Source organism: Podarcis bocagei, assembly GCF_964188305.1.
Source record: "Podarcis bocagei genome assembly, chromosome: Z".
Classification (NCBI taxonomy): Eukaryota; Metazoa; Chordata; class Lepidosauria; order Squamata; family Lacertidae; genus Podarcis; species Podarcis bocagei.
Genome location: NC_138140.1, coordinates 37,661,662 through 37,689,570, shown reverse-complemented (window position 1 = coordinate 37,689,570; position 27,909 = coordinate 37,661,662). Strand labels below are relative to the sequence as shown.

At 40.6% G+C, this 27,909-nt stretch overlaps 1 protein-coding gene across 1 annotated transcript in view; it reads left to right on the top strand.

Moving 5' to 3' along the window:
* The window catches only part of DIAPH2 (diaphanous related formin 2), a 357,022-nt gene that overhangs the window by 48,146 nt on the left and 280,967 nt on the right, over positions 1-27,909 (top strand). The window contains exons 6-11 of the mRNA XM_081179396.1: positions 3,162-3,301; positions 12,764-12,838; positions 12,932-13,001; positions 14,908-15,044; positions 16,433-16,541; positions 22,033-22,143. Of these exons, the coding sequence (XP_081035522.1) occupies positions 3,162-3,301; positions 12,764-12,838; positions 12,932-13,001; positions 14,908-15,044; positions 16,433-16,541; positions 22,033-22,143 (642 nt within the window). The remainder of the gene's footprint in view (positions 1-3,161; positions 3,302-12,763; positions 12,839-12,931; positions 13,002-14,907; positions 15,045-16,432; positions 16,542-22,032; positions 22,144-27,909) is intronic.

Below are 27,909 nucleotides of genomic sequence, written 5' to 3'. Positions count from 1 at the left end.
TTTAGTAGTCAGCAGTCTTTTGATTGCTGCATTGATATACCCTACTCTCTCACACACATCTGCTCTTTCACCCTCTATCCTTTACTTTATGAACTGTATCAAGAGATAGTACATTCTGATGTTGAGATCCATTTCCGTTATTCATGAATTTAAAACAAAACAAAGCCATACTTGCAGCTAAAGTCTTAAAAATAGGTGAATGAAGAGACACTAAATTCACAAACAGTGCTTGAACAGATTCTAGCTTTGCACTGTTGATGCTTTATGGCAGGATTAAAAAGAAAGCAAATATTCAAAGCTTCATTATAATATTGCTCACAGTATAAATATTTCTGTTTAAAATTGAAGCAAAATTGATGTGTGTTACTGATCAAGCTGATATTAATATCAGCGACTATGCCACCTTGATTAACTTAAGATGGGTTTATTGAGTTCTGAATTCGACATTCATTTTTAGTGAATATTCAGCCAAGTTATAGTTGCCATAAAATAGAAAGGGGAGGGTAAGAAGTGTAAAAACCCCCAAAAACCTCCCTTAAGCAAAAAAAGTATCACATGTAAATTTGACACATTTTTGTATGAATTGAGGTAGGAATTATTTAAAGGTATACACTGTTCAAGAACTAAGACCACTTCCCTGTTGCATTGTGATGGTAACACAAAGTAGAATGCTGATTGTATTAACAAATGTGATAACCAGCTATGGTTGTTGATACCCATGACTTCTATGGACGTGTATTTAAGCATACACTTCCTTGTTTCTGTGGCCTGTCCTTCCTCCCACATATGCCCAAAACACATGTCCCATAGCAGGTATACTACAAAAAAGGCACCAAAGATTAGCCTAAAAATGGAAACCTTGTCATTTTGATATTGATATTGATTTTGTTTAATTTTGTTAATTTGTTTTTGTTGAGTACAAGGGAAATTGAAGAAATGTGTAAGCTGTTATTTGTTTTGATCGGTAAAGAATTACAAATTAAACTTTATTTTGTTTTACAGGTTAGCATGAATTACACTGCGCAACAAAATTTGACAAGAGTCATGCCTCTATGATAAAAATAGCCATTTCCTATAGATTTTTAGGTGCTGAGCATGAATATGACAATGAAAATACAAAATTGACTACTTTTTCTTAGAGAGCTGCAATAGTTTATTATATAATCAAGAAATACATATATATGACATGTATTGGTAAAAGCCTTCTTCTGCATCTCATGCCGCTTTGCTTGTTACTTGCATAGCTGCTTAGGATTGTCTCTGGCATATATCCAGCAGTAGTCAGCCAACATGGAAATGGACCACTTTCACTGGTATCATTTCTCCATTGTTACAATTTCCGGATGAAAACTGTTCACCGTGCTTATCACTAACCATATTGCAGTTGATGGGGAATAAATCCAAGTGGGATTGGAGAAAGTGTATCTTTAAGGACATTTTGCAGCCAGATTTGTGATACAGAGACAATGTGACCTCAACCAGTTCCTTGTAGTTTTCTGTCCTGACATTCCCAAGGAAGTTAGTTGACACAAGACAAAATGCATCCCAAACTTTTTTCTCGTCACCTTGAAGCAGGTTGTTGAACATCTGGTCTTTAAAGAGCTCATGGATCTGAGGATCCACAAAAATTCTGTCTTTAATTTTTGCTGCACTGAGTTGACGGAATTTGTTAGATTGAAAGCTGATCCTGTCTTAAGTCCTTGGCTTTTATGAAGTTTTTCATAAGACCAAGTTTGATGTGTAACGGTGGATTTTTTGTGTTTCTGCCAGTGCTGGGTGTTCCACATTCTTCTCTCTAACCTTCAGAGATTTCCTGCTTTCAAGTCATCACAGAGATGTCATCCATACCTGCTGTATTGAAAGCAGTCTAACAGCTATTTTAGGTTGTCATAGCTTTCTTTCAGGTAGGCAGCGTGTTCTCACTGGAATGGGTGAGAATCAGATGGTGTTTTCGGGCACTGCCCACTTCTTTTTCCTTGTGATGCCTCCACAAACAGGTAGTACCATGTAGAAGGAGCAGTCGTTTTTGTGCATAGGGAACAGCAAATGACATTACCCCTCTTTTATGCCTTTCATCCATTTTGGAAGATTTCTTGCACACATACTGCAGCATATGTGTGGGGTCCAGGCCTTGTCCTGTTCCCTGGTATTGCATCCAAAATAAAGCTGATAACACCTTTTCCCCACACTATTGGAGTTATGGCCCTTTTCTGGCTTACAAACATTTCCTATTAATGTAACAATTGTTAACACATTTATGAGGCATCACTACTTCTGGATTTACAGTGAAGGGATTACTTGTGTAGTACTTATGACACAGGAGTGATGGAAGATTAACACATGAAGTCACACAAATGACTTGCTCACCCTGTGAGACTTCACTTCTTATCAGCAATCTCAACATCTTATTTCAGCCATCTTAAAGTTGCAATGTCGTGACTAAACCGCATTACTCAGCTGTATGCCCTTGGTCTTGGGAGTGGTGTGTATAATGGACTGATGCATTATGATGCCATATTTCACAATCTGGAATTAGAAATATAACATTGCCAAATGAAATTATGTACTTAATGCGGACTGGGTCATTTTTACATGACAGTCTTTCTATCTCCTAAATAGGAGCCAATCAACAAATGTTATTGTAATTTTCGTGATCAGCACCTCAAAATTAGTAAAGATTGGGTGTTTACATTTCAGAGGTACTTTGTGTGTTGTGCAGTGCTATGGTTAACTGGATTTCACAGTAACTTCTAACCCTGGTTTAAAGTTTATTGAGAAGGCATGAGAAGAGAAGGGATTGTAGGAATGAACAGTACATTCCAACAACTCATTCCTTAACTATGGTTAAAGAATCATTATTTCTGCATAGGACCACCATAGATCACTGGATGTGCAAGAACTATGATCATCATCATTATTATTAATTAAATTTGTACACCGCCCATCATCTGTATATCTCAGGGCGGTTCACACAATAAAATTACAATATAAAAAACCACAACATGCATAATAAAAATAGGAACAAAAACAACTTTCTGATAAGAGTGAAACTTGGAGATATGGTGAAACACCAGTCTTGCTTAAGTTGACATATGTGTTTGTAAAATAACTCTTTGTATTCTGATAGATTTATAACACTCTCTTTTTCTTCCCCTAAAAAGGGAGGCCTGAAAAATAGTAAACACGAATGCACTCTGTCATCTCAAGAATATGTCCATGAACTACGATCAGGTATCTCAGAGGAAAAACTTCTGAACTGCTTAGAGTCCCTGAGAGTCTCTCTAACGAGTAATCCAGTCAGGTAGGTAATGAAAATTGTTATCCAAGGAAATTGCATTTGTAAAGTGATGTATGTTAAAAAAGTACAGAATTAGCCAGTTCCAAATAAAAATGTCTCCTGCTGTAGGGATTATGATTTGTTTTTCACTATGAGCATTATTTACTTAGGCCTTAAAACATAATTGGGACTTCATGTAGAAGAAACCCTAATTTAGATTTTTGTGTCAAAAGGATGAAGTCTGTGTGTGTGTGTGTGTGTGTGTGTGTGTGTGTATGCAGCTTCTATTTTGATCCCCCAAACTTTTAAAAAAAACCATACTGTGTAGGAGATACTGTTGTGACTACAGCATTTATTTAAAGACCTACTTTCATTGAAAAATCTATTTGAAGGATTGAACACTTTGATGGCTGATAATTAATTAGGTTATTTATCCTTGGTAAATGAAACAAAAGACTGAGAAATGATACCTGTTGCTGGGTAAGCTGGGAAAAGCTCTATGTATGGTATTTTTGTTAATATGCCTTCTTGAATTCAAAATGTCTCCACATCTTGTTTAATACATCATAGTGGGCTGATATGCAAGGAATTTTGACAGATGCTTCATTTAATTATGTTTTGTCTTAATAGAGGTTTTAAGGGAGGTAGGAGAGTGGTAGATAAGGAAAGGGCATAGAGTATGAACTTGCAAGGCCATTTCCCCCAAACCATGCCCACCTGTCGTATCTGCTGCTGCCTTCCAAGAGGTGATATCAGCTATTGAATGGAGTTCAATCCTGCTTGGGGCTGCTTTGCCAGTGTGTTCCCCATAGGGAATATGGTGGTGGATCAGACCTCTCCCCCTTCACTGGGGGTAAACTTCAACAGGTGGCTGGGAACACTTACTATTCACTTGGCATCATCATGATGGTGGTTGGATAACAGCTGAGTTACCCCACCAATCTGTCAAAGTTGGTCCATGGAGCAGAGTGCAATAAATATGGAGCCTGGTTCACTTGATCTTGAAAGTTTTATATAACACATTCTTGTTGAAGAGTTGCTTGCCCTTCCTGGTTCCTCAATATCTGTCTTCTTAAATGTGTTCAATAACAGCATTAGGACCTTTTGTTTGCAGGCTACCAGAACCAGCACAAACTATCACCTTTGATAGATCCGATGACAGCAGTCACCTCTTAAATTTAATGGGATGGTAGAAACAGCATTAAGCATGAAACACTTGGTTATATAGCTGATTGGTGTGGATTGCTGTGTCTGAGTGTTAGCATTTACTATTCATGCAGAAAAAAATGATTTGGAAACAACATATTTAAGCACAAAGATGTAAATAATGTGTTGAGAAATCACATATAATTGGCTTCATAATTGACTGTGGGATTCTTACACTCTATTATATTTATTATTATAGTCGTTCACCACTATAGTAATAAATATTACATTTGTTTTCACATGACTTATTAGTAATAATCAGTTATCCTTTGCTACTAGGTTGCACAGGAACAACTCTGTCACCGTAACAAAGTAAAAATACAAATATAGATAGGATTGCTGTGAAAATGCAGGTATGCATTTTCATTCCGAAAACTATTCCTGTTTCTTAGAACAGAAAATGTGTTCTAATACTTTTAGCAATGGATGTGAGCTTCAAATATGTGGGAAATAGCTTGTGAGGTGTATGGCATAGGATAGCAAACAAGGACTTGTATCTAAACTACATTCACTGGAGTTTTCCTGCCTAATTCCTTCTGCAGTCTCTTGCACCCCCCTAAGAAAAGGTGATGGGTGGGAAGGTATGGGTAATGGAGAAGGGTGATCATGTGAACCTGTGAATGAAAGTGCCTCTGTTTTGTGTCTGGGGCATTATGGGATCAAAGTCATTTTTATGGTGGCTGATGGTGGAGTTTTATATATATATTTGTGCCCATTGGTTGCATAGTTCTTCTAGATCCATTTACTCTTGGATATATACTCTGGCTTATTTCTTCCAAAACACAAAGATTTTGTGAAAACAGTATATTGGTTTCTGTGAGACTGAGATTAGTGGACGAGGTGGTGAACAAGTAGTCTTTTAAAAGAGCAGAACTCTTTAATATTGGGAACAGCAAGGAAGCCTTTGTATGAGTTGGGAGTATTAACTGACCTTGTCTGTCTTATGAGGAATGAGAATTCCTTTGCAGATGTTGTTAATTTTCCCCAGCTCTCCTGCATCCAAATTTTGGCCAGATCTGGACAGTAGCACACAGTTAATCCTGCTCTCCCAGCTGTCCAGTTTGAGAACCATTGTGAGGGATTCCTGACACCTGAATCATATCCACACCATAAATTTGAAACATTCTTATACTATTTTAGCAGTCATGGTTTTCCCCAAAGAGTCCTGGGGACTGTAGTTTGTTAAGTGTGCTGAGAGCTGTTAGGAGGCCTTTGTAGAGCTACAGTTCCCAGGATTCTTTAGGGGAAGCTGTAACTGTTAACATGACATAAGAGTGCTTTAAAAGTGGTTGTTGGCATCTGTCTGTCTCAAGAGACAATGGAGTGTACCTCCAGGAGTGAAGCCAAGCTGCTGGAGAATCACAGCACCTGCTGTGGCTATCAGAATATCTCTATCAGGATAGGTGACATTGACACCAGCTTTTTACCTTTCTTGACAGCATTGTTCAAGTTCTGTGGACAACAACCAGCAGTTTGTTTTTCGCGTTTTACACCACTGCATTTTCATGCAGTTTAGGCATTCTGGGTCTGGCTCTTTATTCCTGGATCATACTTGTATGAAAATGTACTTCTTGTTTATACTGGTCCTAACACTGCAAAACACATAGCATACTTAGACAAAGTGTTTCAAATCCAGCACATTTCTGAGGACCCTTCCCTTTGGCTGCTGAAGGCAAAGTGGGAAAGGAAACTTAACATGTAAACATGACCTTGATGTGTCTGTCCCAGTGTAAAGACAAGAAAGCAAATTCAGTCCTTTGAGACCTGCTTTGAAAGATTCAGGCTGTCTGAGTCCTTGAGACTAAGACTGCAACCCCATCACTGTTTTATTGTTACCTCTGCCTTCTCTGTTAATTGTGCTTGCATTCATCTCACGAATTAGTGTTATCTATTCTTTCGCCACATTTTCCCCTTTTATTGTCACCTTTTGAATCTTGTCTAAATTGTGATTCTTGGGCTTATCTATTTCTTGGTGCTCTCAGTTGCTACTATAGTTTCTACTGCTGTCTTTATTCAGATGACTTTCAAGCCTCCTTTTAACATCCAGTTGAATTTTGTATTGTTGGGTTCTATCAGAGAAGTATCATTGCTAATACATTCATATTCTTAATAACTTTGTGTCTAAGCCTGAAACTAGATTGTGCTGTGGTTGAGGCTAGAGTTCTCTCTTTGAATACATCTGAAGGTAGAGTCCTTGGAGGAAGGTGGTAGTTCCTTATCCTTTTTTTAATGCTCACAGTCTCTGGTTTGTGTTTTTTTTATGACATATGAGCAGAACAGTGGTACAAATATTAAAATATAACTATTTGCTTGATCAGCTTTACTTCTTGTTTCCTTTGAGCCTTATATATAACTTGCTTTAACCTTTCAACAAGACTTTTTAAATATGAACATGCACAGTAAAATCTTAAGTATGCCTTCCCTCGTCTCTTACTCCACCAATTCATTCAACCCTAAAAACAAATTATCAACCATGTCACATAATGGGGAAAATAAAGAAAATGGAAGGAGAGGCTAGGCAGTTAATAGGCATGAATTTTGTTAAATCTACAACTAGCGTGCTGTCAGTTAAGTGCTACAGCCTCCTTGACTACTATGTTTCAGTGTGTAACAGGCTCACTCTTTTCAAGTACTTCAAGTTAAATAATTTGGCTATTGCAATGCAAAAATTAAAATGTGATTCTGTTTAACCTTCCTCCAAAATGGAATAGTAATAGAACCAGAAGTGAAATGAAGTTCCACTTTGTTCTGTGTACTTCTGGTAGTAATTGTGGTTAGTAACCCAAGGTAACGAAATATGTCCAAAATTCAGTGAATTCATATCTCAATGATCTGCTGATTTAATTGTAATCTTAAATCTAAATAAGACGTGTTAATACTTTACTGTTTCATGTAGGCATGGGAGAATGAGATGGGGTATGTATGACCTAACCTTCATTGGAATAGGTTCTCAGAAGTCTGTGGTTTTGAACTATGGAATTGGGTTTAGTACTTTAAAAGTTATGCCTATTTGTTTAATTTTTCTACCCTGCTTTTTGAAGCTAAAAGTCACCCAGTGCAGGATACAGAATAATAAAAGTAGCATACAAACAGCACCATTGTGTGAGTTCCCAAGATGTATACATACATAGATGCAAAAAGAATCTAAAGTGGGGTGACCCAACTTTTCATACCAGGTAGGCCATAAGAGTACTTTGACATGGAACCCGCAGACAGCATGCTGCCTTGTCGCGTGGCAGGGGGGAAGCAAAACCAAAGTTTGATTCCCCCCAGCTTTTGCATTGCCTTCCCAGAGCTGGCTAAGCAAGGCACTGGGCTTTGGGAAGGAGGCACAAAGCTTTCCTCGCAAAGCCTAGAGAAAGCACTAACTAGGCTTTGCGAAGGAGATGGGAGGACTCTAGGACACTGTCAGAGCCCTCATGCCTCCTTCTCAGAGCCCAGCGCATTGCTTACCTGGCTTTAGGAAGGCAGCATGAGGGTTGGGGGAGGCACCAAATGTTAAAGGCTTTCTAAAGAGAAAATGTCACCACTACCAGCACCACCCAAAGATAGCCAACAGCTTTAATATTTAATGCTGGTGAGACACCAATGATTCCACTTGGTGATAACCTTCTTGAGGAAGTGATGCACAGTTTTAGCACCACTACAGAGAAGGCCATGCCCTTTGCATAGTTGCATGTTTGATTTCTCCACAAACATAACTCAATGCTCTTTAGAAGATATTAAAACAAAGGAAGGTTTGTAAAAGTTTTATAGCCAGTACTTTTAATTTCCTCTAGGTTCCCTCACAGACACATTGTCATTTATTAGTCCATAGTCTTTTTCACTCTGATGATGAGTTATTGTGTCTGTTCATGATCTTTATTATGCATTACTTCAAGTATCAATCTTGAACCTAGATGGCTCTAGAGAGCCATCTAGTGACTGAGGGTTGTATAAACACCACCAAAAATAAAATACAGAACAAAAAATATGAATAGTTAGCACACACACTCTTGACAGACTGCTGAAATATGTTGGTAATTGTGGATATGATAGTAGCTGTTCCTTTATGCTTTCCATGTAACTATTCAAAGTATTTCGCTTTTTATCAACAAAGGATGGGAATTGCTGCAATAAAAATATAAGCTTGCTATAGGTTTTGTTTTATAAATGGGATTGTTGCATGTTCAAAGCATTAATGGAATATTATTGAATGCTTGGTGTGCTGAATACTCTGCTCATTTATTTGAGTTCAGAAACTCGATCTTTTAGATATATGAAGTCAACAATTGCAAAAATGTCAACAGCAGCTCTTGAGTTGCATTGTTCTGAAGGTATCCTCTTGGTTTTCCTTTGGCCACTTAAATTTGTGTGTCAGCTCTCCTGCTTGTACAGTTGAAGGAACTTGTGCAGGAAGTTTGCAGACATAAAGGTAATGCTTCAGGGAGAGAGATAGAGAAAAGCAAATTAGCAAAGGCTTTACCATTAATTATTGGGAGCTCTACTGCTAATTTAAATAAATTCAAAAGACTAGATCTACCTCAGCAACTATATTGTAAAAATAAGAAAATGTGGAACCCAAGGCAAATTATAAGGTTATTATATTATTGTTTTTATAGTGCCACCTGTGTACTTGCTCCTTCACAGGTCCTTGCTGCAATGAGTTTATAGTTTACATTGTGACAGTGCTGAAGCTCATATAAATGAATCTGTATAAATCTGTAAGGATTAAACTGTAAACTCATTGTGGAAAACATTTGTCTTTTTCCCCCCTTAGGCAGTGATGGGTACCATGGGCTGGCATGACCATAAGTAACATTTTAAAGATAGCTAATAAAAAAGAAGAGCAAAAGGAAAGACACTTTTATTAGTTTCTTGAATATTACACATACTTAATACTAAATAACTTGTATTTTGTAACATGTAACAGTTGACCATATGATTATTGGAGCAAGAAGGACTACACCTTTCTATTTTCCTACCATTCTCTATTTCTCCATGCAGCTTTGAAATATCACTCTTTTATTTGATGTTCAGTGATGTGACTTATGCTTTGAGATTACTGCTGGGAATGGAACACCATTAGAGGTGCATTCTGTTGCATACCATACATACCACTGAACTCTACCCTCTGGTGTTGCACTAACATCGAAAGTGACAACATATTAACACTGAATTTCTTCACACGAGGTCTGTTGCTTCAGGCATGATTTGCCTCCTGCACAAGAATTTGCTCATTTTATAAAAGCCACAGTTTATATGGGAAGTGCAAACTTGAATTAATGGACCTCTGTGTTGATGGAATTGCCATTTTCACATATCCATAGTCTTTCTTGCATATATTGTGTTTTACCTTTACCTTTACTAGCATTGCTTTACTAGCAGTGGCTAAAAACACTTTGAAAGCTGCATCAGAAATGTCATAGTTTCTTAGGTACCACCTATGCAACAGTATGTACACAAGTAGAAGAATAGTTTGAATGTCAGTGAAGAATCTGGAGGATGCAAACATTTAAAAAAGTGCTCCCAGAGATTATCAGAAATTCAGAAATGAAAGGTTATGATTTGCTGATTATCTGTCTAGTTCAGTAGAGCTCAAGAGATCATAGAGGAAGAAGGAAAACTTACCTGTATATTCACTGGTAAACCACTCCATTGGGGAATGGGGTTAGAAAAATAATACCAGAAAGTAAAGAAATGCTGCCTTTGGACAGTGGACATTCTGTGTATCAGTAACTAGATGCCTAGGGGGTCCATATTTTGCTCTCTGACAGGAGTATCAACTGCCCACAGGCTTCCAATCTAGAGATGTCTGAGTGATGTGGAGGGTTGGCATTCGTGCCAGTGAGATTTGCTGACGTTTTATTTTGGGAAATAGGAGGGAAATCTTGACTTGCTGCCTTGCAAATTGCCTTCAAAATGGCTCACCAATAAGTCTTTTGTTGACCAAAGCCTAGAATTTTTCTTTAGCTCTCCAACCACCAAACACAACTCTTTCCCTAAGTCCTGTGCTATTTTTCCTGCAGCCAAATTCTTTCACTTCCCTCGCTGCACTTATACTGTTTACCAGAACTCTATTGTTCATTCTTCTCCTTCAGCATTAATATTTCAGCTTCCTGGTCACTGGTGGTTATGTGTGGTATGTGTGTTCGTAGGACTTTGCTAGATTGCAGACTACAGTTGGCCATTATTTAGCCTTTACAGTGGTGCCTCGCAAGACGAAATTAATTCGTTCCACAAGTTTTTTCTTCTTGCGAGTTTTTCGTCTTGCGATGCACGGTTTCCCATAGGAATGCATTGAAAATCAATTAATGCGTTCCTATGGAAACCGCCTTCAGACCAGGTCTGGGGACAGTCTGTCCCCCGACCTCTTCTGAAGGCTGGGGGGGGGGGGGACGGACAAGGGCTTTTCTTCCCACCCCCAGCATTTTAAAAAAACCCGGGACAGCGGAGGACTTCTCCGCTGTCCGGGGCGATCTTAAAATGCTGGCGGGCGGCATTTTAAAATCGCCCGGGACAGCGGAGGACTTCTCCGCTGTCCGGGGCGATGTAAAAGCCCCTGGAAAGGCAGGCAGGGGGGACAAAGACTTTTGGCCCCCGCCTGCCTTCAAAAGCCATCCGGGACAGCGGAGAAACGTGCTGCCTTTCTCCGCTCTCCCGGGAAGGCAGGCAGGGGGGAGCAAAGACTTTAAGACTTTCGCCCCCCGCCCGCCTTCAGAAGCGGTCCTGGACCTCTTCTGAAGGCGGGCGGGGGGCGAAAGTCTTTGCCCCCCCGCCTGCCTTCCAAAGCCGTCCGGGACAGCGGAGAAACGTGCTGCCTTTCTCCGCTCTCCTGGGAAGGCAGGCAGGGGGGAGCAAAGACTTTCGCCCCCCGCCCGCCTTCAGAAGAGGTCCTGGACCTCTTCTGAAGCCGGGCGGGGGGCGAAAGTCTTTGCCCCCCCCGCCTGCCTTCAAAAGCCGTCCGGGACAGCGGAGAAACGCTTCCCTGCTATCCCAGACTGCTTTTAAAATGCTGGCGGTGGGGAGCAAAGCCTTTCGGCCCCCGCCGGCCTTCCTGGACCTCTTCTGAAGGCCGGAGGGGGGGGGGAAGGCTTTGCTCCCCACCACCAGCATTTAAAAGAGGTCCCCGGAGATTTCCCTATGGGCTTTCTTCTTGCGAAGCAAGCCCATAGGGAAATTCGTCTTGCGAAGCGCCTCCAAAACAGAAAACCCTTTCGTCTTGCGGGTTTTCCGTCTTGCGAGGCATTCGTCTTGCGAGGTACCACTGTATATCTCCAACACATTTCAGTTTCAGCTGAATTACAGTACTTAGTTTAGTAAAAGTGACATACAGTGGTACCTCAGGTTACAAACACTTCGGGTTACAGACTCCACTAACCCAGAAGTAGTACCTCGGGTTAAGAACTTTACCTCAGGATGAGAACAAAAATTGCGCACTGGCAGTACGAGGCCTCTAAGAAAGCATGTTAACTAATCCATGGGAAGAAGTAAGAAAATATGCAAATAAGGGCTTCAGTGGGGTTGGTGTCTCAATCCTGCTTTCTATTGTTCAGGGCAGTGTTAAATTCAAAGGAGTTAAAGGGAACACAAAATCCCTAGTAGAGCCATAGGTCCATTCGTCTTTCTCTGGCCTTGAACTACATATCCTCTAGATCATAATCATGAAATCCTTAAGATTGAGAAAAACAGGAAGCAAATGAACTTTCCAAGTACAGTGGTACCTCTGGTTACAAACTTAATTCGGTCCGGAGGTCTGCTCTTAACCTGAAACCGCTCTTAACTTGTTAACATGCTTTATTAAGCTTAATTGATGATTATGAACATGACTGCCTTTCGTGTGTGCACGCTTGCTCGTGTGCATTTCTGTTGTGTGAATGTGTTGTGTGAATTTTTCCATTGGGAGGGAAAAATGCTTAGAAGATTAACAATTCCAGATAAACAAACTGTTAATCCATGTGGTGCATGTGTTGCTGCTGCTGCTGTTGAGGCAGTTAAGTAGTTTTATTACCTAATAATATTATGTCACATAATACTGTAATACTTATAACACAGGGATTTTCTGTTCCATAAGATGCTAGCAGTTTTGGATTCCTTAATATCACAAACTAGGCTGGTGAGACAGATGTTGGAGGTTAATCTCTGTGTTTATATACACATTCAACATTATCATCAAGCTCTTGTATGTGCATTGCAGCCCCTTTGTCTGTAACAGGCACTTGGTTCGTATGACTAACTTTTGCCTATTGTGATTCTGTAAAAAAGGAAATGTAAACTATTTTGCATTTTATTTTTATACAGTTGGGTTAACAATTTTGGACATGAAGGGCTTGGGCTTCTGTTGGATGTTCTTGAGAAGCTTCTGGACAAGAGACAGTAAGTACAGACATGATCAGCGAAAGGGATGGTTAAAAAAGGGGAGCAGTTAATACAGTGTCTTACTGTTGGTATTCCCCCCCCCCCTTAAAGGCAAGAAAGTATTGACAAGAAGAATCAGCATAAGCTTATACAGTGCCTCAAAGCATTTATGAATAATAAGGTAAGAATTTCAGTTTCTACTGGTTTTTCCTTCAAGTGAGTTCAGTTTATGTGTCATGAGTGACTCTCTCTCTCTCTCTCTCTCTCTCTCTCTCTCTGTGTGTGTGTGTGTGTGTGTGTGTGTGTGTATTTATAAACAGCTGAAATTAGGAAAGGGAAATTTGGCCTATGGGTGACAATACTTTACCTGTTTTTCTGTAATTACTTCTGTCAGAAGAGAGAATAATGGGCAGCTAATTTATCAGTTACTTCATTGGTTAACAAATATATAAAGTGTTGTAAAAACTTATATTTGAGATTTTGGAAGATACACACAATTACATTTCTGAGAGTAGGAACACAGTCACAATTTTTTCCATGCTCCATCCTGCAGTCCACTAAGTTATGATGTCCATTTAACAGATTAAAGTATTGTGTGGTTGAGTTGGGATTGGAGGTTATGCACCACATGGATGGCCATCATTAAAGGCCCTCCTTCTCTCCAGCCTCTCAGATCAAACTGAGTGTGAACATGCATCTGCATGCTGTTCGCCATTGCTAATCTTAACTGGTAGCATGTGGAATAACTTAAACTTAGAACCCACTGATACTGCAAAGTTAAAAAGTGCCGCCGCATAGGTTTTTTTATTATTAAGGAAACACTGAAACACACACAAACACATGAGGTGTGCATCTTGGTATGTCCACATGGTGGACTCAATCTGGAAAAATACTTAGCAATCTTATAAAGATGTTATACTAACAGCACAATCCTAACCATGTGCACACAAATGTAAGTCCTTTTGAATGCAGTGGAGCTTACTGACTGGTAACTTAAGAAAGGATAGAGAACCAAAAACTTTGACTTTCTATTACATTATAGACTACTTTTCTGGAATATTCTTACTTTTTTTTGGAATTTCATGATAATAAAATAAGACAATGCAAGGTATGTAACACTCGTTTCTAATATAGGTCCACTGCATCCCCCCATCCCATCCTTCTAAATTGAAGGTGGAATTACCAGTTTTTCTCCAGAAGGAGTCCTGTGGCCTTAAAGCAGGGGGCAGCAACCTAAGGCCCATGGGCCACAAGCGGCCCATGGGGGTCATTTAACCGGCCCCCAATCCGCCCGCTTGGCGAGTCCCCATGCACTGTGCTAAACCGGCGCAGTGCTGTGCGGGGACTCGCTTCCGCGGCGCCAGAAATTGTGTCTGTGCAGATGCAGATGCCGGAAATCACGGGTGCGTGTGCTCACACATGCGTGCGATACAGCCCACGGAGGGATCTCCGCTGGAGTGAACCGGCCCAGGCAAGGTAAACCTTGCCAACCCCTGCCTTAAAGACTAAACATTTTTGTAGCATGATTGCAAACCTATGCATACATATCTGGGAATAAGCTCCATTGAACTAAGTATAGCTAGCATTCTGATGCACCAGCTCAACCAGTCAAACACATTGAGCTTTAACAAAGGATGTTCAGTCAGCTGAGATTCAACCTTTACCTTTTTAATTAGAAATGCAAGCAATTTAGCAAGGAAATTTTAACATTTAAACTGGTAGCCTCAAGTAGCAATCCCATCAGGTAGTGTTGTTTTTTAAACTGGATTCTCTCATTGCTTCCGCTGATTAGCATAGATAAAGTAAGACCCAGCAGAGATCAGATAGGATTCTTCCAAATCCTCACCTCTGAAATTGGAGCTAATCTGTCACAAACAGTAGTAAAGCTTGAAAACCTCATTGACACATCATTTACTGGACAGAGGGGGGAGGGTTTGCCCCCAAAGTGGATTTAGAAGGCTATCATTCACAGATGTTTTGATATTATAATAATTTATTTCAAATTGTGGAAACTGTAATTTGATTAGCATGTGTGTATAGAGGGGAATTATTTTGGATATAACTATTCCAATTTTTATTTTTTATAGTATGGATTGCAAAGAATCCTAGGAGATGAAAGAAGCCTTCTTTTACTTGCCAGAGCAATTGATCCAAAGCAACCAAATATGATGACTGAAACAGTAAAAATACTTTCTGCCATTTGTATTGTTGGAGAAGAAAATGTGTAAGTAACACCATACACTTAGATATTGGTCAATTTAAATTCAGTGTTTTATATCCAAGATCTTCTGTATGTCCACCCAACCTATTTTGCCTTTCTATTTTATGGCCCAAGAGACTTCATGATCCCTACTCTTGACAGCAGCAGCATCCCGCTTTGAATAGAGAATAAGGTTATTAATGTCCAGTAGTATTGATGGCTATTTGCTGCCTTCATGATCAGAAGCAGCATGCCGGGGAATAATTGCTGGAGAGGACTGTTACTCTCATGACTTGCTTCTGGGCTTCCTTTAGGCATCTGGTTGGCACTGTGGGAAACAGGATGCTTCATTTGATAAGCCTTTGGTTTGATCTAGCAGGGCTCTTCTCATGTTTTCTTTTCACACTTTCCTGTGAATTTTGGCTTGAGGCTTGACCTGCATTGCTGACAGTGTCATAATGCATGCTTTTTTTTAGTGCAAAGAAAGAAAGACTGGGTGGAACTGAGTAGAATTGTCACAGGAGAAGTAGAGGGGTGGTGACTTTCTTGCACCATGGGTCAGTGGGGTGTAGTGTTTAGTGTGTTGGACGTGGATTTTGGAAACCATGGTTCAAATCCCCACTTAGCCAAGAAGCTCACTGGGTGAACTTGGGACGATCAATACCTCTCAGTCTAAACCACCACACTGCGTAATTGTTGGATTAAATGATAAAGAGAAGAATCATGGATGCCACCTTGAGCTCATTGCAGAGGAAAGGTTGGATAGGAATACAATGAATAAAAATAAAGAATTAAGAATTAAGATCAGCATTCCATAATAGAAGTATGTTGCAAGAAGTGTGTGTGTGTATGTGTGTTTTCAGACATAAAAAACAAACCATGAATCCTTATGTTGGATAAATTTTTAAAAATGACCTGCCTGCCTCTAAACACATAATACTGCATATCGTAATATGGAGAAGGGTAATATTATAGCCTTCAATCCTAAGATAGTTTCCTTCTGTGAACTTCCTTAACTTATCTATCCCTTTCTTCCACCTGAGTCCCCTGAGAAGCCTTTTTGGAGAACCTCCACCTCAGTTTGAGCAACTGTCCCTTTCCCCAGCACCCACCCTGCACATTGTTCAGCAAGGCACTGCAGCCTTCCAGAGAGCCTTTTAATGGGATGCATTTGACTGCTGTGGGAGGAAAGAATGTGAAAATTTTCTATCTGTGAACTTCCTTCACTTACCTCTATTCAAACCATAATGTCTTGGTTTAAGTTTTGTGTTTTTATACACATACTTTGAAAAAAATACAAAATCCTATTAAGAAAAAGAAATATGTTAATGAGTAGCCTATTAGATTCTAAGAGATAAAGTACATGAATGCCTTATAATGCTTATTCTTAAAATAACAAATTTCTGTTTCAGTCTGGACAAAATTTTGGGAGCCATAACAATTGCTGCTGAGAGAAATAATGGAGAGCGGTTCTCAAACATTGTGGAGGGGCTTGAGAATCATGAAGCTTTGCAGTTACAGGTGGGATTCCTTGGTTTACAACCATAACTATTATCTTAGTTTAGACTATTTAAATGATTTGTGTAACAAGTGGCTGCTGAAGAATATAGTTATGACATAGCTTTTTTTGGAGGGCTAAAGATTTGGTGCCCAAATAAATATTTGCTTCAAGATTCTTTAATTCACAGTTTCATGTATATTTTAGACATTTGAAATTAGACAACTTCTTTCCTTTAATGCAGTGTTAATAAAAAAATTTGAGAAAGTGTTTGAAATTAAGTGCCCAATAGTTTTAACGTCTCTGTTTATGAAAAACATGGCCCTTTATTCTACATGAAAATAGTTTCATTGGCTGTAGCATGGGAAAATAAATACTTGCATGGTCTCCACACACAACGATATGCCTTCCTTCTCCCTGACTCTTGTTTAGTTCTGCCCTAGTTCAAGTGTCTTCTGCTTCTGGGCAGAATCCAACCAGTCAGCAGGTTATCTCCCAGTCACAAAAGTTTTCAATTGTTGTTTGGGGAAAGGGCTGTAGCTAAGCAGTAAAGCATCTGTTCTGCATGCAGAAAGTCCCTAGTTCAGTCCTTGGCTTTTCTGGGTAGGACTGAGCACGTTCCCTGTCTGAAACTCTGGAGAGCTGCTGCCAGTCAGTGTAGACAGTATTGAGCTAGATGGTCTGACTCAGGGTAAGGCGGCTTCCTATGTATTTGCTGCATGTGAGCCATACACATGGGGATACATGTTTCTATTACATGGACAGTGTTTCCATGTTGTGAATTGTGAGTGAATCCTTCTGCATTCAAGAGATGAATTGTGTGCACAAATGTGTGTGTGGAGGCCACGCACTCACAAAGTCCCTTAAGTTGTGGTCTACATAACTGATCTACATAATAGAAAGGTTTTTCCATTTGTATGTCAGTAGTGTAGGTTATTGTATTTTTAGGTGTGAATATACAGTACTCAGATGGCTGGTTACCGGTACTCAGTTTACTGTGAGGGTTTCCCCTCACATATTGTATATTAGCTCTGCATCTCAAGAAAGGTAAAATCAAGTCCTGGAATACCAACTTGTGAATGAGATAATGATTGAGTTCATGACTTCTGCCCTGTAAGGTTAAGGCCATAAGACAAAAATTATTTTTGTGATCTTGACATGACAATATGAAAACTTTGAGTGGTAGAAAGAACCAAAAGGAAAGATTATGTTCCATAAAAGGTCAAGGTTATGCTGCAATAGCATCCCCTTTTCTTTGATGAATGCAAGCTATGTTATGAAGAGTGTAATTGCCAAGTTTCTTTTCTGTAACACTGAGCAATGTAAAGCAAAATTCTTTTTATTACTTGGTCCTAGGTGATATAAAATGTCCAGACATATAAAAGTGATGTATAAAAATGTCATGGATATGTGTATGATTCCAGTGCCAGCCTAGATGTCTGCTTAGTCTGATGTTTGTTAAAACGGACTAAAATAAGCATGTCCTTATCTGTATTCCCCCTCCCTGAAAAACCTTTAATTTAGCGTTTTTGGACATGTCTAGATTTGCATTACATCAATTTTTACTCCTACCAAAGTGTAGTTGAGAATGTTTCCTGCACTTTTATTTAAAACTTTAGGCTGCTTGCAGATAAGATATCACAATTAATCACTGTAACACCTTGCAAGGGCAGAATGCTTATTCAAACTGCTGCTAACTATCCTTATTTGTGGAACAGCAAAATTTCCTTGAAAAGTTTCTGTACCTTATAGTCTAACAACAACAACAACAACAACAACAACAACAACAACAACAACAACAACAACAACAACAACAACAACTTTACTATTTATACCCCGCCCATCTGGCTGGGTTTCCCCAACAACAATTTTACTATTTATACCCCGCCCATCTGGCTGGGTTTCCCCAGTCACTCTGGGTAGCTTACAGCATATATAAAACATAGTAAAACATCAAACATTAAAAACTTACCAATACAGGGCTGCCTTCAGATATCTTCTAAAAGTTATGTAGTTTTTTATTTCCTTCACATCTGAAGGGCAGGCACCACTGCCAAGAAGGCCCTCTGCCAGGTTCCCTGTAACTTTGCTTCTCTCAGTGAGGGAACCACCAGAAGACCCTTGGAGGAGGATCTCAGTGTCTGGACTGAATTATGGGGGTAGACACGCTCCTTCAGGTATACTGGGCTGAGGTGGTGTAGGGCTTTTGTAAAGGTCAGCACCAACATTTTGAATTGTGCTTGGAGCCAGTGAATATCCTTTAGGACCAGTGTTACATGGTCCCGGTGGCTACTCCCAGTCACCAGCCTTGTTACCACATTCTGGATTAGTTGTCGTTTCCAAGTCACTTTCAAAGGTAGCCCCATATAGAACACATTGCAGTAGTCTAAATAATCTAGGTTCTCTTTTCCTTTTTTAAAGGGGACACTTAAAAGTTATTGTCATTTTGCCCTTTAGACCTTCTGTTATGGTGCCCAGTGTAAGAGCTAGGTAAAAGAAAAGGGGAAACTCCCTGTGATCAAGAAAATATAACTTTACATCACATATTAAGATCAACCCATATATTTATAGCATTACGTGTACTGCCATTCTGATGCATTCAGTTATACTGGTGTCACAGTGAATCCACTTTAAAGGCTTTTGCAAGTTTTATGATCTCTCTCATCCAAACTCCTTGACTGAAGGTACAACTGCAAGACTCATTAACTCGTTTCTGACTGAAATGTTCACTTTACCAGTATTAATACAAGCAATTAAGCCAGAATTTCTTCTGGCAAAAACAATCACAGCAGATGGCACCTTTTCTCTCTATTAATTTTCGATTGGACATGTACTTTGGCTTGTTCAGTCATGTCACAGTCGTAACATAACAAGGATCATTCAGGCAAGTACAATGACAGCATTGTATGCATGTATGGTACTGGAAGATTTCACCAGCTTGCAGCAGTCTGTATAGAAAAGTTACACTCTTCTGGTATCTCTGGGCACAGATTTCATGTATAACTTGCAGTGCTGCTAAAAAACTAAATGGTGAAAAATGAGGCTGTCTTCGCTCCCTCTTAGAAAATACTGGCCAGTAGCTTTTCCCTAATAATAATAATAATAATAATTATAATTATAATAATAATAATAATAATTTATTATTTATACCCCGCCCATCTGGCTGGGTTTCCCCAGCCACTCTGGGCGGCTTCCAAAAGAATATTAAAATACTATGATACATCAAACATTAAAAGCTTCCCTAAACAGGGCTGCCTTCAGATGTCTTCTAAAAGTCTGGTAGTTGTTGTTCTCTTTGACATCTGGTGGGAGGGCGTTCCACAGGGAGGGCGCCACTACCGAGAAGGTAGTGCTGCAACCCCACAGTCGCCTTTGACTGGGCTTAACCATCAGGGGCACGGTTACCCCATTCAGGACCAGGGAATCCCCCACACCTGCCCGCCTCCTGTCCCCCAGAAACAGTACTTCTGTCTTGTCAGGATTCAATCTCAATCTGTTTGCCGCCATCCATCCTCCAACCGCCTCCAGACACTCACACAGGACTGTCACCGCCTTCACTGGTTCTGATTTGAAAGAAAGGTAGAGCTGGGTATCATCTGCATACTGATGAACACCCAGCCCAAACCCCCTGATGATCTCTCCCAGCGGCTGCATGTAGATGTTGAAAAGCATGGGGGAGAGGACAGAACCCTGAGGCACCCCATAAGTGAGGGCCCAGGGGTCTGAACACTTATTCCCCACCACCACTTTCTGAACACGGCCCAGGAGGAAGGAGCGGAACCATTGTATGACAGTGCCCCCAGCTCCCAGCCCCTCAAGACGGTCCAGAAGGATGTTATGGTCGATGGTATCAAACGCCGCTGAGAGATCCAGCAGAACTAGGAAACAGCTCTCACCTTTGTCCCTAGCCCGCCGGAGATCATCAACCAGTGCGACCAAGGCAGTTTCAGTCCCGTGATGAGGCCTGAATCCCGATTGGAAGGGATCCAAATGGTCCGCTTCTTCCAGGCGTGCCTGGAGTTGTTCAGCAACCACTCGCTCAATCACCTTGCCCAAGAATGGAAGATTTGAGACTGGGCGATAGTTGGCCATCGTGGCCGCATCTAAAGATGGTTTTTTAAGAAGCGGTTTAATAACCGCCTCTTTCAGCGGGTCTGGGAAGGCTCCCTCACGGAGGGAAGCATTCACCACCCCACGAAGCCCATCGCCCAGCCCTTCCCGGCTAGCTTTTATAAGCCAGGATGGGCAAGGATCAAGGAGACAGGTGGTTGGTTTCACTCGTCCAAGCAGCCTGTCCACATCCTCGGAGGTAACAGATTGGAATTGATCCCACGCAATTTGACTAGACAGGACTCTAGCACTCTCCCGCCCCGGCCCTGCTCCCACGGTGGCGTCTACCTCTTCCCGAATCTGAGCGACTTTATCTGCAAAAAACTTTGCAAAATCATTGCAGGAGATCATGTGGCCCGTACTGGGCCCCGATGTAGCAGGTGGTTCCGCTAAATTGCGGACCACCTGAAAAAGTCTCCTGCTGCTGTTTTCTGCAGATGCAATAGAAGCCTTCTTCGCCGTCGCTACCGCCACTTGGTAGGCTCGACACTGAGCTCTAACCTGTGTCCGGTCAGCTTCAGAATGGGTCATCCGCCACCAGCGCGCTAGCCGTCTCAACGATTGTTTCATTGCCCTCAGATTTGTGGAAAACCACAGGGCTGTCCGGGCTCCATGAAAACTTGCTTTTAATTTTTTAGCTAAACTTGGTACTCTCTAATACATGGTGGTCCAAAATGTGGCCTGAGGTCTGCCTGTGGTCCTTGAGACCTTCTTGAGCAGCCCTTGGCAACATTTAACAACCATCTGCCCTGCAGCCCTCACACTGCCATCCTGAAGTGCTGGGTTTTGGGAAAGAAGTGTGAGGCTCTGACAGGGTCCTCCAGTCCTCCTGCCACCTTCTCAAAGTCTCGTTTGCAGTTTCCCAGCTTTGTAAATAAGCTGGGAGGACTCTATTACCTTGCCAGATCCTCGCAATCCTTCCCAAAGCCTAGCACCTCATTTACTTGCCTTTGGGAAGGCAGTGTGAGGGCTGCAAGGATGTGTGTATGCGCCCGTGCGCCAAATTTTGGCCTTGCTCTGCTTTCCCATGTGCATGACAAGACATTGTTCTGTGTCGAAGTACTCTTGTGGCCCACTTGTTATGAAAAGGGCCACACTGCCCTAATAATATCTCTTAATAATAAGTTCCACCATCTACAGTGTGATATCTAACTCAAACACCAGCATTTAATTATAATGCACAGCTTTTGACACATACTTCATGGAGGTCAGTCTAAGTGGGATGCATTATTGGCAATATAGTTTTATTGTAAAGTATATTACTGTGTTGCTCCATAAAATAAGTTTTTAGTTAGAATGTACATTTTCTTATTTAAGAACGTTTTCCCCTACTATGTTTATTGCTTGTGTGCATTGAGAAGGCTGAATCTAATAAGCTGCTTTTACCATAATTTTTAATTACAGGCAGCCTGCATGCAGTTCATAAATGCCCTTGTCACTTCCCCTGAAGATCTTGATTTTAGGATACACTTGAGAAATGAATTCCTGCGCTGTGGACTAAAGAAAATATTGCCAGTAAGTTATTTGCAGAGGTACTACTAATGCACTGAATACCATGACTGCTTGCCTTATGATGATAAATCATACACAAGTTTTTCATGCTGCAACCAAGTATGACTTTAATGGTTATTTATAATTTGTAATCATAGTGAAATGGGAGCAAAATGCGACAGCATGGTTAGTTATCCTGTTCATCTAGGAATTTATCTGTTTTTAGTATATACTGTATATTGGATAAGTAAAACAGACATGGGGATTTAGGTTTTAAATCCACCTTTGCATGATAGACTTTGCTATCTGGAATTGCAGTATTTAAGGATCAACTCCCCATCTTCAAATGACCTACAAGAAGTGCAAGATAATGATAACAAAGCATTTTGCAATTATTAACTCATTATTTATCATAATTTTGCAATTATGACAGATAACAATAAACTTCCATCTTGTGTTTGCTGTTAATTGCAAGAAAAAGGTGCCGCCTGTAACTAAAAAATACAAGTATATTGAGCATATCATTAGAATAATAGAACAATAGAATTGAAGAGTTGGATGGGACCCAAGGGCATCTAGTCCAACCCCCTGCAACCCCCGACAATGTTGGAATTTCAGCTAAAGCATACATGACAGATAGTCATCCAACCTCTGCTAAAAATCTCCAAGGAAGGAGAGTCCTCCCCCTCCCAAAGAATACTGTTCCTCTCTCAAACAGCACTGTCAGAAAGTTTTTCTGTTTAGTTGGAATCTCCTTCCTTTTGAAGCTATTTGTTCAGGTCCTGGCCTCCAGAGCAGGAGAAGACTAACATGGTCAATCTTCCATGTGACAACCTTTGAGATATTTTAAGATGGCTGTCAGATCTCCTCTCAGTTTCTTCTTTCCCAGGCTAACCGTACCACTCAACAACTCCTAATAAGGCTTGGTTTCCAGGCACTTTATCATCTTGGTCACCCTCCTCTGTACACGTTCCAGCTTGCCAATAACTTTCTTAAATTGTGGCACCAAGAACTGGATACAGTACTCCAGGTGTGTTGTGACCAAGGCAGAATAGAAAGGAACTATACTTTCCTTGTTTGGAAGACTATACTTCTTTTGATGCAGCCTAGAATAGCATTTACTTTTTTTTGCTGCTGCATGACACTGTTGACTCATGTTAAGATTGTGGTCCACCAGGACCCCTAGATCCTTTTTACATGTATTACTGGCAAGCCAGGTGTTCCACATCTTATATTTGTGCTGCTAGTTCTTCCTGCCTAAGTGTAGAACTGTACATTTGTCCCTACTGAAATTCGTTTTGCTAGTTTTGGCCTAGTTTTCTAATATGTTAAGGTCATCTTGAATCCTGATTCTGTCTTCTGTGACATTAACTACCCCCACCCAGTTTGGTGTCATTTGCAAATTTTATGAGCATCCCCTCAGTACTTTCATCCAAGTTGTTTATTACTCCATTGAGCAACAACCCGCCCAGGACAGAACCCTGCAGTACCCCACTTGTCACTCTTTTCAAGGATGATGAGGAACCATTAGTGAGGACTCTTTGAGTTTGGTCAGTCAACCATTTACAAATCCACCTAATAGTTACTTCATCTAGCCCACATTTTACCAGCTTCTCCACAAGATGGGGAACTTTGTCAAAAGCCTTACAGAAATCAAGATACACTATATCCACAGCATTCCCCTGATCCATCAAACTTGTAACACTATAAGAGAGAGAGAGAGAGAGAGAGAGAGAGATAGATATGAGTTTAGTCAGGCGTGACTTGTTTTTGAGAGATCCATGTTTGGTCTTAGTAATCACAGTATCCTTTTCTAAGTGCTCACAGACAGACTGTAGAATTATGTGTTCTAGGACCTTTCCTGGTATCAGTGTCAAGCTCACTGGTCAGTAGTTAACTGTGTCTTCTTTTCCACCTTTTTGAAGATGGAGACATTTGCCCACCTCTAGTGGGGATCTCACAGTTTCTCCAATAATTCTCAAAGATTATAGACAAAGGCTCTGAGATTCCATCCGCTAACTCCTTTAGTAGCCTTGGGTGCAGGTTATCAGGTCCTGGAGATTTGAATTCATTTAAAGTACCACCTCTTTCCCTATGTTGGGCTTTTCCTTTCTTGCATTGTTTATTCTGTCATCACCAGGTTAGGCATCACTTTCCTTTTGAGTGAAGACAGAGGTAAAGTAGATGTTGAGCAGTTCTGCCTTTTCTCTGTCACCCAATAGCAGTTTTCCATGTGGAGGACTTACTACTTGCTTGCCTTCCTCTTGCTTTGAACATAGCTGAAGAAACTTTTAAAATTCTTTTTAACATCTCTTGCAAGCCTGAGTTCACTCTGTGCTTTGACCTGCCTCAGCTTCTCCCTGAAAGTGTTGTACACTCTTAGTTTGTGATTTCCCCTGTCTTCTACATATTAAAGTGGTACCTCGGGTTACATACGCTTCAGGTTACAGAGTCCGCTAACACAGAAATATTACCTTGGGTTATGAACTTTGCTTCAGGCGGTGCAGCAGCAGCAGGAGGCCCCTTTAGCTAAAGTGGTGCTTCAGGGTTAAGAACAGTTTCAGGTTAAGAATAGACCTCCGGAACGAATTAAGTACTTTACCCGAGGTACCACTGTATATATGCACTTTTTATGCAGCTGCACTGGTTTCTTTAGGTGCCTCCCACTTCTTTAGGTGTGCTCCACATCTTGCCCAGTGTGGATAGGTGGACCCAGGGCTTTTTTCCAGTGGGAACTCATAGGAACTCAGTCCCGGCACCTCTCAGGTGGGCTCCAGCCCCTCTCAAGTGGGCTACATTGCCATTCTAAGAGAACAAGGGATGTGTTCATGGTGAGTTCCAGCACCTCTTTCTAGAAAAATACACTGGGTGGACCTCAAGTTGCTGTACCTTCTCTTCCAGCAAGGCAACCAGCTTGCATTTGCTGCAGGTGTAGTTTTGCATGTTCTCAGGCTGAAGACAATCATGGCACAAGTTACTGCAGCAGCCCCCTCAGTGCCCATGTCTCTTGGTTCTACACACAGCATGAGACAGCATTGTGGGCTTCTCCTCCTCAAACTCCCTCTCTAAACGCCCTCACAAACGTCCCTGTTTATAACTCCTGGTCATGAGAGTTTCACCTGTTGGATTTCTTTCTGTAGTGCTCAAATTAAAAGTACAGCAGCCCTGCCTTCCTGATGGGGCTATTGCCACCGTTCCTATGGTCCATGTTTGAAGCTGCTGCCGTGCTAAGATGGTGGCATCCATAAGGTCCAATGCAAGGAAGAGAGGGTGTGTAGGGAAATCACAGAGATGAGTTTTGCCAAATGCTGAGAGGGAGGCACAGCCAGCTGGGAAGTTCTGGGCAATTTTTGTACCCTACCTCTCCACTTTTTCTTGTTTGCTTTCTTACTTGATTTAGTACTGCCTGGACATTGGGAGAGAGGCGAATGGGAAACCGGGAAGAGGAAGCTTCCCCCTCCTCATATTTTTTCCAGCCAGCTCGTCTTTGCTCCCTTGTTTCATCCTTCATGGATTAAGCGCAGATTAAAAACTCAACTCTGGAGACCCAGGGATTGCCTGGGGAAGCGGCATGGGAAGACAACCTGAGGATCCAGACTGGGGTGGGTTGGTGGTGTTGAAGACGGGGCTGTGCTTGGCACAACTTCTCTTCCTCCTGTTTGGCTTCCACCGGAAGGGTCACCACAGCATAAGGAGATGGGAAGAGGCTGGAAAGTCTTTCTCCTGGAGCCTCAAGGAGGCCACCCTCCTACCAGTTAGCATTTTAAACATTTTACAGTATATTTAAAATACATACTATTTTTCTAAAAAATACTCTCAGAATTTTTTAAGAGGAAGAAGGTAAGACAGACATTGAAAATGATAGCTGCTAGGTCCCCTAAAAGAATCTGGTAAATAAAGAATGTGTTATTTACCAGGAACAGCTGGAGCACAGATAAAGGGAGTGAATTGTTTGCACACTGATTTACTAATGCAAAGGCACTACTGCCAGTAAGTTAAGGATATATGGTGGCACGTGGTGACCCAACTCTCTATTTTGATTTTGATGCTTCACAGAGGGCTGCATGGACAAAGTGAATGAAGGTGAAATCTCATTGCATGAGCACTGAATATAACCCAGAATTAAGTTGATGGAATGCCATCATAGTTGCCAAGATCAATATTTGATTGTGATTCTGAATTCTAAACAAGCTGTGATGGAGAAAAGTTTCTTGAAGCCCATATAGAAGGGAAATCACAAAATGATAAAAGAAGGCATGGTTTGTTGTGGTAATGCAAGTCTAAAGCTAATCTGGGTATAGTTTGTTAGTGGCACAGCTTATGTTCCCCAAATCATACCCTATACTTGATAGCCGTATTGGATCTATTTGTGTGAACTGAAGTTATAAGTATACTTTGACTCCTGTGCAAGCTCTTAAAATCTCCTAGAAGTTTGTAATAAAAATTCCAATATCCATTTCATCTTCCTTATGCCATGATGGTAGAACTTCTTTTCTTATTAGTCAATTTAAGTGTATATAGAATAGAAAACTATGCTCTTGTAATTTTCTATTATAAACAGCTCCTATAAACAAGTAATAAGAGTTATGACTCTTAGACCAGGATTTAAAAGATCTCAAACAGTAGCCCTCTGCACCTATGGCACACAGAAAACAGCTTTTGGAATCCTGGGTAGCTTCCAATGCAGTTTGTGATATGTTAGTCTAGGGAAATGAGAGCAAAAATCGGACTGACTGAACACATTTGGTTCTACTAAAGTAACACTGAATATCAACCTCAGTTGAAAAAAACATGTAACATATTCTCTGTTTAACTTGCTGTTGTGCTAAATTTATTCCATTAGTATAAAATCAAGATATACTTTCAGTTATGTTCTTTTTTCTAAAAGCCCAGTATACAGCTGAACAACACTTATATCTAATTATTGGTTCTACGTTTTCCAAGGAAAGCTGAATTTATTTAGCTACAAAAACAAATGGGTTGCTGAAAGTGCACTTCCATAATAGTTTTAGATGGGTTGTTCAGGGCCATCCCTATACTGTATAAATAGCAGAAGTGACAATAACTTTCTTGGGTAAGTGCTCCTTGCAGCATCAGCCTTTTGCATTTTAACACGTGGCTATAATTTTCCCCAACACTCTCTTATAACATCGGACACTTGGTATTTAATCAAGCAAATGCTGCAACTATAATATGGTTCAGTGGGGAGAACTGCAACTTTATCACCTGTTTTCTTAGAAACCTTAGCATTTTAAAATATTATGACCTCAATTCTCTGGAATTATTTCACTTCCAAAGAAGAATTAGATTAATTCTATTTAATGAGTCTGACTTTCCCTAAGGATTGTTTATATAGACCATAGGTTGAACTCGGGGAAAACAAAATAGTTTTGTGAGGTGATCACACCTTATTTTCTATAAATTGTGCTTGCTTAGAGAATTTTTGAAAGAAGACATAAGCCGTTACATAAATTATGGTTACTATATTCTTTCAAAACTTGTGGGTTCTAAACTGCAAGTGTTGCCTTTTGGGTGTGACATTATATTTTTTCCTAATTCTCTGTTTTAAAATAAAAGGACTCTAAACAAAATATGTAGAGTGTTCCTGTCCAGGCTTCCAGCCAATCAGTCCTCTTCCTGGATACTACATTCTGTCTTTCTTTCCACCCACACTGGCTTTCCGTTTCCCTCACCCTGACCAATTAGCATTCTGTGTTCACTGAGCATGCTTAGTTCTCACTAAGCCAGGGGTCAGTAACCCATGGCTCTGGAGCCACATGTGGCTCTTTT